This window comes from Pezoporus flaviventris, unplaced genomic scaffold (assembly GCF_033815535.1).
Source record: "Pezoporus flaviventris isolate CSIRO_AGI_PZ_B2104156 unplaced genomic scaffold, CSIRO_AGI_Pfla_v1 ptg000059l, whole genome shotgun sequence".
Taxonomy (NCBI): Eukaryota; Metazoa; Chordata; class Aves; order Psittaciformes; family Psittacidae; genus Pezoporus; species Pezoporus flaviventris.
In genome coordinates, this window is record NW_026892607.1 from 1,124,771 (window position 1) to 1,140,345 (window position 15,575).

Genomic DNA, 15,575 nt, shown 5'->3' on the forward strand with positions numbered 1-15,575 from the left:
GTGCTTTATGAGCATTATCTCATTAATGTACATAGCAGCCTCCCCATGATGTAAGAGGGATTATTATCCTCACTTTATAGCTGGAGAGATCGAGCCAAAAGGTTTAAGGCTGTTTTTAAACGGACTTAGTTGCTCAAATCCTGTGTGAGCTCTCATTGGCTTTTGGGTGTCTACTTCCCCTTGGCTCTTCTGAAAATCACAACTGAAGTGATTCACCCCAAGAGTACTCCAAGCCAGGATTAAAACTCAGACTTTCCAATGGCCAGTGCCACAAGATCAGTTAATTCTCAGGGGCACAGTAATTACTTTGTGCATAAGAACCATGGTGTTTCTAAGGAATTATTCGTTAAGTCAAAGGGAGTCAACTCTGGGCACCTGGGGAGCTCCATGGTGGCTGGGAGGCTGTTAAATGCAATATGGTGATGCATGGTGTGCTCTAAGTCTATGGCCGTACAACACGGTGTCTTCATCGTGTGTGCCAGCAGCAGGTCCATCCCGTTTCATCAGCCCTGTTCACCTCCTGCTGAGAGCACAAAGGGAGGATTTAACATCATTTTCCTTGGCCTTTGGTCCCAGAAGGAGATGTTAGTGCTGATGGCAATGGGAATACCTGGACGGAAACCTGGATGCAAGCAGGAGCTATCTTATATGTTCTTTGCATACTTGTTCTAAAAGGGAGGGGATGGTGGCAGTAGCTTTAGAGATTTGATGGGGTTTGGTAGGTGAGAGTTAGATACGAATATTAAAAGTGAAATGAAGCTTCTCTTTGGCCCCTCCACAGCAGACAAGACCAGCAATGGATGGCTTCTGTGCATGCCAGGGAAGGAATGCTTGTCATTTTGTATGCCTCAGTAACAGTGCAGGGTGCTTTGGAAGCATTGTGAGACATTCAGCTCATTTTCAACTACAAATGTGTGAGAAACATCCTCTCATGAAGCTTCCAGCTGCTCGAAATCTGCCCTGTTTAAATCTCCTCAGGTGATCTGCTTGGTCTGATTGATGATTTGGATACAAAATGTGTGGATTTGAGGACTCAGCTAAGCTGAATTTAGCAGATGGACTTTGGTTTAGTGTTTCTGTAGTAGTTCATGGAGGAAGGTGGGGAACACGTAGAGGAGTCAGAAGCATAGAGTCATCAAATCACAGAATCAGAGAATGGTTTGGGTTGGAAGGGACCTTAAAATCCATCTAGTTCCAACCCCTAAGAAACTCCTGATGCCAAGAGGCTGTTTCTGTTTGTACCTTAGGGAAGTGTCGCCATGGCTCTTGCTTTACAGCCAGACTTTTTGCCTGACTTACTGTTGCTACTGATACTTTAAATCCTTCTCCAGGCCTTGGAAACCTACCCTCCATCTCTTCTCCTTTATTCACCTCTCTTGTATACCAGAGGACCTTTAAAATACTGTCTTTACTGTGGTGTTTGTCATTAAGACCATCACACGGCTGAGGCCATTCTGTTTTCTGGCTGTGTTATACTGTAGATGTCTGAACCAAGCTTTGAAACGTTATCAGGAATTGAATAAGTGACTGCGGTACAGAAATGTTACATTGGATAATTAAATGTGCTTATCCAGTTCCATGCTATTAGTGTGACTTTATTAAACCCAGATTGTGGAGAGAACCCAAGAACACGTGTGCTGACTTCGATTGTGCTACCCAGGGAGGATATTAAGATAGCAACTCAGAAACAGTTCTACTCTTGCCATGGAGCTTCCAGAAAGGATTCTGGAGAGCTGCAAGGCCAGCTTGACACCCCTTGGCCCATCCAGGAGCCGTTGGACCCTGTTGTATGTCTTCACCAAGGGCTGGATCTCTGTCCTTTTCACTCCATACACAGATTTCCTATGTCATGAGGTCCATGGGAGCGTAGATAACAGTTGTATTTTGCCCAGTTTCATACCTGTATGTTAAATGGCCAATTGACCAGTGAAAAATATATGTGTGGGCAATGCCTTTGTGCTGTTTGTCCTAATGGCTCCTTAGGACTATGCTTAGAACAGAGATGCCTTTTATAAAGCACTGTGCAAGAGCTTGCGTGCTGAACAGATTAAATACAAAGGAAAGAGATATTGATATACACAAAACATAATGGAGTATCTAGTAAAGCCATGATTAAAGTAAATAATGAAGGGAAGTGGATTACTCAGGCAAGTAGTTGGCTAAGCTGGTTTTCTACATGCTGCAGACTTTTTTCTGCTTTTAGGCAGGGTTATTGCTGGGGTTAACAGCAGATGTACCTGAGAATGGTGGAGCATGAGCAGCACAGCACGAGTTTACTTACCAATGGGCTTTCCTTGACCTCCCAGTTGGCTCTGAGAGCACAGGAGGAGAGAGCAGTCTGGATGTCTCATTCTTTGGCCACCCTGCTGAGACACGCAGCAGATCCTAATGGGGTTTGGCCACTAATGACCACCTTAGATTTGAACCTGTGACATGGAGATGAAAGTCTGTGTATTCCATTCCTTGTCCCAGATCCATCTCACTCGCTGCCTTTGAAGGATTTAATTAAACGCTGAATACAGTTAACTAGAAATAGTCCTTGCCCTGAACGATGAAGAATGAAACAGCACTTGACAGGAGAAGGCAATGCTTACAGATGGATTAGAAGAGATTAATTTTGCTAAGTTTTGATTTCACATTCTCTATCTTAACAAAAGAATTCTTGATCTTCTGCTTGCACCTATCATGAGACCTATTTCAGATTGAAGATAAACTTAGCAAGGGAAATACTGAGTGAGAATAAAGTCTCTGTCTCCTAGATATGATGCTTATCTCTCATCTATGAGGAATAAGACTAATTGACACTGTACTGTCTACAGTGTCTGTGAATTGATTATAAATGGCTTTGAGATCTTCACTTCTGAATGATTCTTTTCATATATTCGTGTGTTTTATGGGTCCTAACATAAGCAGAGGCAGATCTGCAGAGGCAGAGGCATCAAAATGAGCAGCCAAGATTTCTGATACCTGGTTTTCATATTTATTGGTTAGCAAAAGGGAAGAATAAGAAGGAGAAGCAGTGTTACCTCCTTTTTCTGTGTCGAATGAAGCCAAATAGGATGAGGGTGCTGAGGCGCTAGCACAGGGTGCCCAGAGAAGCTGTGGCTGCCCCATCCCTGGCAGTGTTCAAGGCCAGGTTGGACACAGGGGCTTGGAGCAAGCTGCTCTAGTGGAAGGTGTCCCTGCCCATGGCAGGGGGTTGGAACTGATTGAGCTTTAAGGTCCCTTCCAACACAAACCATCCTGTGATTCTGTTATGTTGAAGAAGTAGAGAGAATCCATGGGTGTATGAAGGAAAGAAGCTTTCAAGAGATGCAGAATTGCTATAGTCCATGGAAATTCCAAAATTTGCTCCTTTTATTACCATACAAAACTGTATGGGACCTGTTGCCTGCCCTGAAGCATCAATTAACAACTGTTATTGCTTTCTGCTGAACCTGATAGCCACTTCCTTTGTTTCCCTTCCAAAGACAAGCAGGAGCTTTCTTTAACATGGCATTTCCGGAGCGGGACTTCTTTATTCACCTTTATTTTGCCCTTTGCTTCACAGACTACTTCTTGACCCTCGATGAACCGATGAACAACATCACCACCACCCTGGGGCAGACGGCAGAGCTGCACTGTAAGGTCTCTGGCAACCCTCCTCCAACGGTGCGTTGGCTGAAGAACGATGCTCCGGTTGTCCAGGAGCCCCGGAGGATCTCCTTCCGTGCCACAAGCTATGGATCTCGCCTGCGGATAAGGAACCTTGACACTACGGATACCGGCTACTTCCAGTGTGTTGCAACCAATGGCAGAAAGACTGTTTCCACAACTGGTGTGCTCTTTGTAAAATTTGGTAAGTTTTGTCTTTTTAAGCTCTTCAGACTTATTAAAACAGCTCTGGAGAAAGGTGGGTTTGTCCACTGGAAATGAGCCCATTGGTTCAGTGGCATCAGCTGCTCTGATTCAGCCTGTTTCTGGGAGCATTCTGGGACAGCAGTTTATCCTCCCTGTCTGCTCTTTGCTGAGCTGCAGTGCCTCAGTTGCTTGCTGTAATGGTGGCTTTTACTATGTAAAAGCCTACTGGAAGCAGGACTGAAAGACAGGGATCACTGAACATCAACGTTCATTCATGTGCTTACATGGGTGCATTCAGACTGGAGGAGAAGTACTTTATGCTCAGGTGACCTCCTTTGTCTCTAGTGAGAAATTTCAGCTTGCAGTTTAGACTGGGGGCATATTAATGATATATATATAGATAAATAGATAGATACAGATATAGATAGATATATATAGATATGTGTACACGCACCCGTATCAGGTAAAATAAGCACTTTTTCTTCAAAGTCCATGTGGAGATAATTGCCTTCAAAGCTGCTCTTACAACTGAGAAGATTCCAAACAAGAAACATTTTATGTGTCTTCTCCACCTCCACATTCAGAAGGAAGCAATTCACTGAGATATTTGCACAGAGTCCTAGTTAATCTTTTCAGGAACTGGACAAATAACACACAAGGAAGGATGTGTGTGTTGAGTTTCATAGTCTTTTCTCATAAATCTGCCACATTTTCTAAATTATAATAAGAAATCAATCATTAGATGTTCTCATAAGGCAGTTGTCTTTTAGCTAATATCTGAAATTGAAGAGATTTTTGCATGAAAGGGTTATATTTTACAGATGCTTAATATTATACAGATGCTCCTGTGGAAAAGAGTATTTTTCTTTTTTTATGGCTGGAGCAGCACTGAATCTCACAATTTGGTTTCCAGAGCAAATACTTATTAGTACTGATTCACCTGAAATCTGCTGCAGCCGACTCTTGTGTGGTGAACATGCACTGCAGCCCCCCCAGCCCTTCCAGCAGTTGCCAAAAGCCAGGCACCAAGGGCAGTAATGACCAGTCACTAAACTGAGACTGAGATGAGCTCTTAGGCAGAAGCTCTTCCCTGTGAGGGTGCTGAGGCGCTGGCACAGGGTGCCCAGAGAAGCTGTGGCTGCCCCATCCCTGGCAGTGTTCAAGGCCAGGTTGGACACAGGGGCTTGGAGCAAGCTGCTCTAGTGGAAGGTGTCCCTGCCCGTGGCAGGGGTTGGAGCTGGATGAGCTTTAAGGTCCCTTCCAACACAAACCAGACTGATTCTGTGGTTAACCTCCTCAGCCAAAGCCCGCTGAGGTCAGAGCAAATTCAATCAGTGCATTTGAATCAGGCTTGGGATTAATTTCCTGATAAATAATGAAGACTGAGAGGGGAAACGATGCTGTTTTCTCCTTACATGCTTTTGTACAAGCCTCCTGTGGCTTGCTGTATCCTTTTCTGTGATGGACCGTTGAAAGCAGGGTGCCTCACCTGTCTATTGTCCTGTCTATGCTGCTTTGCAGGCAGTCACTGCTACAGGATAAGGTCTTGTCTTTGGCACTGACAAACTGCGACTTGTCTGTTAAACAACATAAACCACATCCAACATGACAGACTGTTGCTTTTATCTTTTAAAAGGTTTTCAAAAGCTTCCTGCTTGCTCCCTCACCATAACTCATCACACTGTTTTTCTTCTGTCACTTTTCCAGGTCCCCCGCCAACAGCAAGTCCAGGATCATCGTAAGTTGTTTCATGTCTGTTACGTCGATTCATTAATCTTGCATTTCAGCAGTCAGGAGTTCATTTGTCATTTTGTGTGACGGGAGAACTTTTGCATTCCACTTTAAGTCAGATAGGATGGTAATTTATTATAACTGAATTATCCGTCTCGCAGATACGTTTTCATGTTATCATGTCAACTCCTATTTCTTACCCTACACTTCTTAATTTCCACTATTATTACCTTTAGATCCCCTGGTGCCTTCAGTCTTTGAATTGATTTCAGTGTACCTAATAAGTATCAGTAGGAACTGATCGTCATACATGTCATGGCCCAGGGTGGAAGATATTTATCACTATAAGTAGGTTTTACTACCTAGGGGCGTCTTACTGATTTGAAGGGGACTCGTGGTTGTAAACTGCATCCTTATCTGTCTGTACTTGTATTAGTAAACTGTCTTAAAGCTGAGTTTTAAGTGTCCTGGAGCTTGGGTTTGGTTCCTCCTGTTGGGTCCATGCTGCTGGGTGTGAGCACTTGCCCCGTGGTTGTATTTTGGCAGTGGAGCTTCTGTCTTCGGTAGCTTTTGAGGACGTAGATTTATCTTCCCCTCTCATTTCAAGATACATGATCAAACTTGCTCACCTTTTGTAGTCTCTTACTGTTTCAAGCGTGATCTTCAACACTTCTGATGTTTGAATTGATTTTGTGATGGTGCATCCAGCTTATTCGTGTCTTAAATATATGGAACAATACTGAAAGCTTGTCTCTCCTGGTGAGGGAAGCTTCCCTGTTAGAAGAGAAACACAGTGCCAGGTAACACTTAACATGGAACTATTAATACAGGTAACAAAGACTGCAAAAGATTGGGGATGTGAATGTTCCTGACTGTCCCTATAGAAGATCAGTCACGAAGTGTTGCAGAGGATATAAGTTAGGGAAGCATCTGCCCACAAAAGGACATGCTAGGATGCCCTCTAATGGAACATCATAAAATGTGTTTGTCTTCCTTTTTGAAGGTACCTGATGTGAAGTGGCTGAGTTTGTTGTGAGAGGGGAGCTCTTTCTGTGGACTTTAGCTCCAGTTTGTGCTTGGGGTGTTCTGGGGAGGAAAGCTTCATGGTGCTGAGGGACATGGGGGCTGCTGTGCTCTTTAGCAGTTTGGACTCTTAATGAGAAGAGGTGTATTTTGTGTCTACTTCCATCTAGTTTGGGGCTCTGTAAGTTGCAAGGTTAAGCAACACATCCTCGGTGATCAGAAACTCACAGGAGAGCAGTGTGAGCACAGACAGCAGAGAACTGTGCTGGGATTTCCCTGCCAAGGCCACTCAGGATTGCCTCACTTGTTTAAAACAGAATGGATTTGGGAACCTTCTTCCCGTTTTTCTTTCTGGCAGGGTTTGGAGGTTTTTGCCCCCCCTGCAAAAGGAAAACCACAGTTAAGTAGCTAAAAGCTTCACCCAGATGTGGAGCAATAACAGCAAATGGTCCCTCTGCTTCAGTGAGTGTTGTGCTGAGCTCTAAGATGATGTCTACACAGCATCATTCAGACCATGAGGAAGAAACAAACCAGTATCACAAGTGCTACTTTGGATGTATTACACTCTGCCTAAGCTAAGCACCCTTCTGCTAGCTTAACATGGCCCTGTTTTATTCTGAGTGTAAACTCCATATATCCAGGGGATAAATAGTCATGGTTTTCTGTATGCACCGTATCAAACATTAAATTGGCTTTAAAGTAACTTCATCCAAGATTCTCATTTTGTTTTCAGCATTGGTGTACGTGTGTGCAAACACAAAGAATGTGAAAAGGTGAAAAGAAAGTGAGACATCCTCTTCAATAGTTGACTTTATAGTTGTGCCTTATGATTTTACAGCCATAGAAGATATTTGATCACACTTCATTACCCTGGGAGGTTGTGGGCTCTGTCTAGTGAGAGGTCACATTATGTTAAACATTGGAGAGAAACACCAGAGAAACGTGCAGAGCGATCTCTGTTTCACTGAATGGAGAACATTTACATTCCTGTAGAAAACCAGATTTAATCTATGAAATAAGAGAATCAGGAAGGGGCTTATGACAAAGAAATTATCAACTTGGAACTCATACTAATGAGAGTAAAACAAAGGTCAGTGTATGGCATCTTAAACCTGCATTACATAGGTGTCACAAAAAAGCATTTGAAGGACTGCAGGCTAAAAACAGCAGTAGTGCATTTAGCCCAGAGAGGTTGTGGCTGCCCCATCCCTGGCAGTGTTCAAGGCCAGGTTGGACACAGGGGCTTGGAGCAAGCTGCTCTACTGGAAGGTGTCCCTGCCCATGGCAGGGGGGTGGAACTGGATGATCTTAAAGTCCTTTCCAACCTTAACTATTCTATGATTATATGATTCTGTGACACTCACCATGCATCATTATAGGGACATAGCATAGTACTTTACAGTGTTTAAATGAAGGCTAAAAGTGGAAGAAGCACTTTGAAGGATGTTGTGTAGATGAAAACTCACACTTGGATAATGTTTTTGCCTTACCAGCATGAGTTTCTTCCCCAGTGATAAGGCAATGAACAATCTCAGTGGCAAGCAGCAGCCTTGTGCAGTGGGCGTGCTTTTCCCATGTTGTCTGTATCAATCGACCATGAGTGGAAGGTTCTGTTCATTTCAGGCTTGTATTTGAGGATCGTGTGTTTAAAAAACTCCATATGCTCAGAACTTTCTCGTTGCGTAATTTATAGGTGCCGAGTTCTGCCCTGATGTGATGGCAGGAAAATAGATGGGCCGACTATAGCTGAAAGAGTAAAAAGGTTAACTGGATGACTTCTGTAAAAGCAGATAGGCAATGCTGGATAACATAAGAACTCGTGCGTGCGTTATATCCTTATTCTCTCTGCTTTCTTTAAGCAGTGCTAGAATTAGCTAGAGCCAAAAGTCTGATTTGCCAATCAGTGTGAAGCGAAGAAAAGAAACTCCAGCAGAAACACACCACCACAGTCCACAAGGAAACCAGGAACCCAAAGGTATTGCTGCAGTGTCAAACACGGGCTGACCTGAACGTCCTTCCTTTCACTCTCCTGTGTTTGGCAAAGGTCAGCTTTAAAGTCCTTATCTGCCAGGCCCTGGAGTTACATTCCATTACGGTGCTCTGGTGCTCTGCCTCCCTGACAGAGCTTGAAGAAGCTTCTTTGGTTTCAAAGAACCTCCAAGCCACGCTCCTGCTTTATAAATAAATCATTGTTTTATCTGTTGGGTTGCCGGAAGGTGCTTCAGATACAGCCCCAGCTACAAGCAGCTCAGTGAGCTGTGGGGAGAGTGAGAATGCCTGTGTCCTGCACTCCGGATGTGTGCCCAGGAGCTGGGCAGCCGTGCCGGCTCCGGCTCTCGGGAATAGTTTCCATGAAGTGGATGGTGTCAAGGGCACCTCCACAGCAGCAGGAGTCTGGAGGGGGCTCTTGTGGCAGATAAGTCAGGTCTTGCTTGCTCTTGGTGTAAGAGGCCACCATCAGCTAATGTGGCCCCCTTTTTTTTTCCATGGAATTTATGAATGCAAGCTCAAATGGATCGAATAACTTGAGGAAGATCAAAGGGAGCATTTTGCAGTTAACTCGTGTCCGTGTATACTTGTGCAGTGCATATTTGTCTGTGTGTCCATATCTTTGTCCCTGCCCGTGGCAGGGGGGTTGGAACTTGATGATCTTAAGGTCCTTTCCATCCCTAACTATTCTATGATTCTATATTATACACATATATATGCACCACTGTACCCATTGCTTCTGAAAATTCCCTGAAAAACCGTAACTTTAACATTGTTTTTGAAGATCCCATGCTTCACATCACTTTGAAACTCAGTCTTTATCCATCATCTGTGGCAAGGTTTGGTCCTTTAAGGGTGTAGAAACGTGTATCTTAACCTCAGGTCTCTGTGGTTGCTACAGGGGCTGAGGTCAGAGCACAGCGAGAATTTAATATAACAGAGATATTTTGGCCTGGGAAATGGTTGTGCCCAATCTTTTCCATTGTTATTGTCCTTTTTTTTTCCCATTCTGTGTGATTTCTTGTACTTGGAGCAGTGGTCCTGTGCTTGGCCTGCGAGTGACTGAAAAGGGGCTGTAGTGATCGACAAGGGGAAATGGGTTCAAACTTAAACAGGAGAGATTTAGGTTGGATATAAGGAAGCTCTTCCCTTTGAGGGTGCTGAGGCACTGGCACAGGGTGCCCAGAGAAGCTGTGGCTGCCCCATCCCTGGCAGTGTTCAAGGCCAGGTTGGACACAGGGGCTTGGAGCAAGCTGCTCTAGTGGAAGGGATCCCTGCCCGTGGCAGGGGTTGGAACTGGGTGAGCTTTAAGGTCCCTTCCAACCCAAACCATTCTAGGATTCTAGGAAATGAGAGGAGGGGGAGCATGCTTGCTCTCATTTGAAAACTGCCACAAGAGCTATAGTGGTAAAGAAAACAACAGTGCCATTTCACATGGTCCAGTGGAAGCATCAGAAGAACAGCCAGGCACTTCTTGGAAGAATTCTGTATGTTCACAGGACATGGTGGTTTGGATTTTAAAGGAGAAAAATGAATAGCTCATCAGTATTACTGCTCCTGGATGTGCAGGGGTTACTGTGCACCAGAAACAATGGCATGGATGTAAGTCAGGCTGGATGAGTATACCACAGACTGGCACCTTCTGAGTGGGGTGTATACAGTCCTTGTGTCAGTATTGCTCTTGAGCTGTCCTTTTATTCTTAACAGAGCCTTTTCTGTATATATTACCTAAATATGACATTGTTTTGTTCTTTGTTTAACCACTGGGAATGAGGAGAGGAGAGAAAAAGAAGAAGAGAGGGGAGGGCTGTGCTTTAAGGGGCATTTGATTCATAAGATCAAATGGGGTTTGCAAGGCTATTATGAAACCACAAACCCCACCGGAATCTCCCATCCTCTTTTTCAGTGATTAAGAGTTTTTTGGGTTTTTTTAGTTAAACACATCTGTTTTTTTTAGTAAAACAGATCTTTTATACAGTGCCTCTGTGTGGCTGGATGTCAGCGTGGTTCCTTCAATGAGGAAATGCACAACCACTGGCCACCATCCAGGTGAGACTTGGCCAGCTGTGTGTTCGATTGTGGATTTCAAAGAGTAACAGGGAAACTTTCCCCTTTTTGGCCGTAGAAGCTGAATTTTACAGAAGAAAAAGCACTGATAAAGAGGCAGGAGCAGATTCCCTGGAGAACCACTACAGCAGCATCCTCAGACCCACCACAGCTCCTGCACCCAGGCTGGGTACCATGCTTTGCCCCCAGCATCTTGATAGAGGAGGTGTATTGACTTCTGGTCCTGTAACATGTTTTGTGGCTGGCACAGAAACTCCATCCCTGTTGCTTAGTGATGGAGGAAATTCTGAATGAGGACTGCATGCGAGTCCCATGAGTTTTGGTGCAGGATCTTTTATAGCCCCTCTGCATGCTGGTGCAACAGCTTGTCCATACAGCACATAGGATCTGAGACACAGTCTCAAAGTGGGACATTCTGTGTGGAGGCCAATATAAATACATTTGTGCAAAAACCTCATGCAGTATGAAGATGAAGTCTGAGTGGCTGATGCTGACAGAAACCATGTTACGTTCTGTTGCATTACTTCATTCGAGTGAAAAGAATACTCCCTTAGTTTTGCCAGGCTCCGAGAGGCAGATTATCTGCTGTGAGCATGCCAGCCTTGGAATTGAAATGTTTTCAGGGAGAGCTGGGCTTGTCCTCTTCACTGGGTCTTTGATCTGCTGCGCACTCAATCTGTTCTGCCACTGTCTCACCTTGTCCTGTGTGCTGATTGTTCTGCTGTGGTTTTCCTTGTGACGTTCCTGGAGCATCGCCGACAATAAGGTGACTGATGACTGTGTATGGTTGAGGAGGGAACATGCTCTTGGACTTCCCTGAGCAAGCAAAACCAAATGAAAACCTCTGGGTAAAGGTAGTACAGAAATTAAAATGCCGTATTTGTGCCCTCTATTGAATGAATTGGCTACAGAGAGTTTTCTAATGTGTTTTATCTACTCAAGGTACTTACGTAGCTAAATATACACATTATCTGAGAACCCCCATCATCCTTTGCCTCTTTACCTCCTCTTATCTCCCTGGCTACGTATGGGAAACTGAGCCCAGAGTAAGATTAAAGGTGGGTTTCTGTTGCCTTAACTGCAGCTGTTTGTGTTACTTCAGATGCAGTTGAAGTCACACTCGTCTGGGTTTGACAACCTGGGGTGGTTTGCCCAAGCTATGCATGTGCAGCCTGTAATGAAATAGAATTGAGCTCTGTCTCTGGAGGCCACAGTAATCCAGTGACCAAAACCTGTGCCACTGGATTATTGTTCTTTGTTGTGGCTGTGCATCGTCCTCTGGTTTTCAGGTGAGTAATGCAGCAAAAATCCAAGTTCTTTGCCACAGAGTGGGTGAAGTCGTATTTTGTGCCAAGTCTACAGGAGCTAAACTGGCCTGTTTGGAGAAGGATCGACCTTAGAAGGTGCTTTTCCCTTTTGAAAGGGTATCAGGTAAATGTTTTCATGAAGTTTAGCTCAAGTGTTCCACTCTTACCTGCCTGTAGTGCAAACAGAACCCCCTTCTGCCCTCATGGGGCACAAAGGAAAGGTATGACACAATGTGGAGACATAGTTGTAGTCCTGAAAACAAAGCAATTGCACTGATGTCAACATCTTTTTAAGTGGGGAGGGAGAAGAAGGGAGTAAAGTACATTGTGATTTGAACCTGGGGAGCCAGAGTTCCCTAATGCATTTTTGTAGTACAAGGGGAAAGACAAACCCAGCTCTTAAGAACCGGGTTTGTTTTCGTTCTGCTCAGGGTCACCCTTAGCAACTACATATGCACATAAATGTCTGGTGTAGAAATGGCCTTTGTGGAATGCTGCAGTCGGTATCTGGAGAGTATTTGGACTTTTATTTCTATGAGGTTTTAATGCAACTCGGTTGCATGTTCAGGTGGGTTGTCCATGTATTACAACCCATGGTGGAAGTGAAGATGAAAATACAAAATTCCTTTTACTTGCTTAGGAAGAGCTTTCAGGATTTTGGAAATACAGGATCAGCTCTTGTGCTTTTTTATATTTAGATGTTTTTTCATAGAATCATACAATCATGGAATGGATGGGGTTGAAAAGAAGCTTAAAGCTCATCCAGCTCCAACCCCTGCCACGGGCAGGGACACCTTCCACTAGAGCAGCTTGCTCCAAGCCCCTGTGTCCAACCTGGCCTTGAACACTGCCAGGGATGGGGCAGCCACAGCTCCTCTGGGCACCCTGTGCCAGCGCCTCAGCACCCTCACAAGGCTCCTAAGAGCTCATCTCAGTCTCCCCTCTGGCAGGTTAAAGCCATTCCCCTTGGCCTGTCCCTACAGGCCCTTGTCCCAAGCCCCTCTCCAGGTTTCCTGCAGTCCCTTCAGGCACTGGAGCTGCTCTCAGGTCTCCCCTTCAGGAGCCTTCTCTTCTCCAGGCTGCCCCAGCCCAGCTCTCTCAGCCTGGCTCCAGAGTAGAGCTGCTCCAGCCCTCGCAGCATCTCCATGGCCTCCTCTGGCCTGCTTTTAGGATGTTAGTTTAACCTTGCTGTATTAATTGCAATGAACTTGTTTGACCATGTTTGATAGATGCTGAGGGCAGCACTGGAACGTGAATTTACGCTGTTGTTACAAACTAGGCTCAGATAGTCTTAATGTCACTTTTTTAGCACTGTGGATCTAGGAACATTTCAAATCCCACACAGGAACCCTGTGGAGGGGCTGATACATGAAGTACAGACAGAGCATAGATTTTCCTTTCTCTAATTATCAGAGTTTATAGAAACACTTCAAGAAGCCCTGTGATTTCATGATTTGACCCTGAATTGCAGTCTCTGTGTGTGTCTTTTCCTGATTGATTTTAAAGGGACCAAAGTGAGGATAATTGTGAAGTTTCCTCTGTTTGGCAATGGAAAGGAAGAAGTACAATCAGGGAAGGCTGAGAAGTTGCATTACTTACACCGCTCATCCCCTGCAGCCTGCGGGATGTTGTGGTTATGGAGATGCGCTTTAACTGTTGTGCGCAGTTGGCAGTCTGCGTCTGATTAATAATAAACTGAGTCTTGAGAGTTAAACCAAATAGCCAGACCTGCCAAGTATTGTTCCTATTAATGCTATATATACTTAATGTCACACAGAGGCCTTTTTCCCACTGAACTCCCTGGCAGGAGCTGTCTGGCTAGGAGTTCAGTCCACCCCAGGACGCTGCTGTGAAGCTCCACATTAAGAATGGTTGGGAAAAAAAGTGTTGGATTGGATTAAAATATTGAGCCTTCAGTATTTGGTTTTATTCCATGTAGAAATGAAGCTGAGAACATCAGGGTTTTAGTCTCAGAAAATAAGTGTTGAGTAGCCCCTAGCCCAGCATAGATAACCAGAGAGAAGGAAGATGCTGGCTCTGCTTTAAGAGCAAAGGTATGACCTGGTTTTCCCATATTTCATGTGGTTATGCCAGATAACAGCTATTTGGAAGCCAATTCCAAAATTCCTTCTGGAGCTGGTCAAGGATTGCAGCAGCAACTTCATCCAAACCACTGTGTTCCTGTGCAACATTCCAGTTTTCAGAAGATGGTGTTTTCTCTCCAAGATAATTTTCATCAGGAAAAAAAGCTCATTTTGCTTTAATCCTAAGGGCATTTTAAATGGCTTAAAGGATGTCTTTGAGCCTGAAGGCTGGGACAATATTGCAGTAACAATTAATTTCCCCTTCCTGCTCTGTGTCAGGTTCCAGTAGTGGCCCAACAGAGCCTGTCTGTGTGCTGCTTGCTTTTGGAAAGCACTTGCCCTGAATGTGTGTCTTGTCCTCAGATGGGGCAAATAAAAAGTCATATTTTAGAGTGTCTCTGATTGCCATAGGGTTAGACCTGGTTTGGGTTATGCTCAGACAAGAGGGTATCTTGAAACTTCCATCAGAGGTTATTGGTCTCTTGTTTTATTTGCATGTATTTACCTCCTCCAATGACTCTTCATTGAAGAGCTGCTAAAATAAAGATGGGTGCTGTTGTTTTGGGGAGGAGGGGTGTATTTTATGATGCAGCCCAAGTGCCAGAGTCTCCTCCCTCCCAGTGCCAGGCTTTTGGAGCTTTCTGTTCTTCTTTCTGTTGTTCCAGTATCTAAAGGGTGGCTACAGAGAAAACGGAGACTTCCCTTTTACAAGGAGTTACATGGGAAAGATGAAGGGTGGTGGGCACAAGTAACTGCTGAGGAAATTCTGACTGGACACAAAGGAAAAGTCTTTCCCAGTGAGAACAATCAGCCAATGGAATAATCTCCTCAAGGAAGCAGTGGGTTCCCCAACACTGGGCACTTGTAGGATTCAGCTGCACAGGGTGCCGGGGCATCTAGTGTAGGCCATGCTTTGCCTAGGAAGGTTGGACCAGATGAGGTCTCTTCCAGCCTGGGATTCTGCGGTTCTGTGATCCTGTTTTGGGGGTATGCTGGTCTTTCTTTAAAAAAGGAAACACCTAAAAAGCTCAAAGACTGGGAAGCAGCCTCCTTGTTTTCCCTGTGGTAGCATTACAGTCAACATAAGACTCTGGTCTTGCAGAATACATTACTTGAGTTCCTCTTCTCTTGCTGTTGCTCCATTAGCACTATTGCCTGATGTGTACAGGTGTTACTTGTGGGGAGGTGGGTGGAAAAGTCTTTTGATGTGAGTGGAAAGGTCTTTAATGTAGGAGGAAAGAAGGGAAAGAGTTGTACAACCTGTGTCGTGTACTTGTGGTATAAAATGATTTCTAGCTGTCATGGAATGAGTTGAATGTCACTGAGTCAGAAAACTGAACTTGTGAATCAGTTATCTCAATGTGATTTTCTGAAAGGGGAAACTGAACTTCTGTCACATGGAGCAGGCTTGTTTAAACGCATTGTATGGTCTTGTTGGACTTCAAACCCTGCACATTTTGGTGGCCAAATCTTGTTACAGCACTTCCCTGGGCTTTTGGCCATTGGCACAGCACTGGGAGCTGGGCAAGTGGAA

At 44.6% G+C, this 15,575-nt stretch overlaps 1 protein-coding gene across 3 annotated transcripts in view; it reads left to right on the forward strand.

Moving 5' to 3' along the window:
- The window catches only part of ROR1 (receptor tyrosine kinase like orphan receptor 1), a 176,495-nt gene that overhangs the window by 126,699 nt on the left and 34,221 nt on the right, over nt 1–15,575 (forward strand). For all 3 annotated transcript variants that reach the window (XM_061469651.1, XM_061469653.1, XM_061469652.1), the window contains 2 exons: nt 3,551–3,838; nt 5,548–5,578. In XM_061469651.1, the coding sequence (XP_061325635.1) occupies nt 3,551–3,838; nt 5,548–5,578 (319 nt within the window). The remainder of the gene's footprint in view (nt 1–3,550; nt 3,839–5,547; nt 5,579–15,575) is intronic.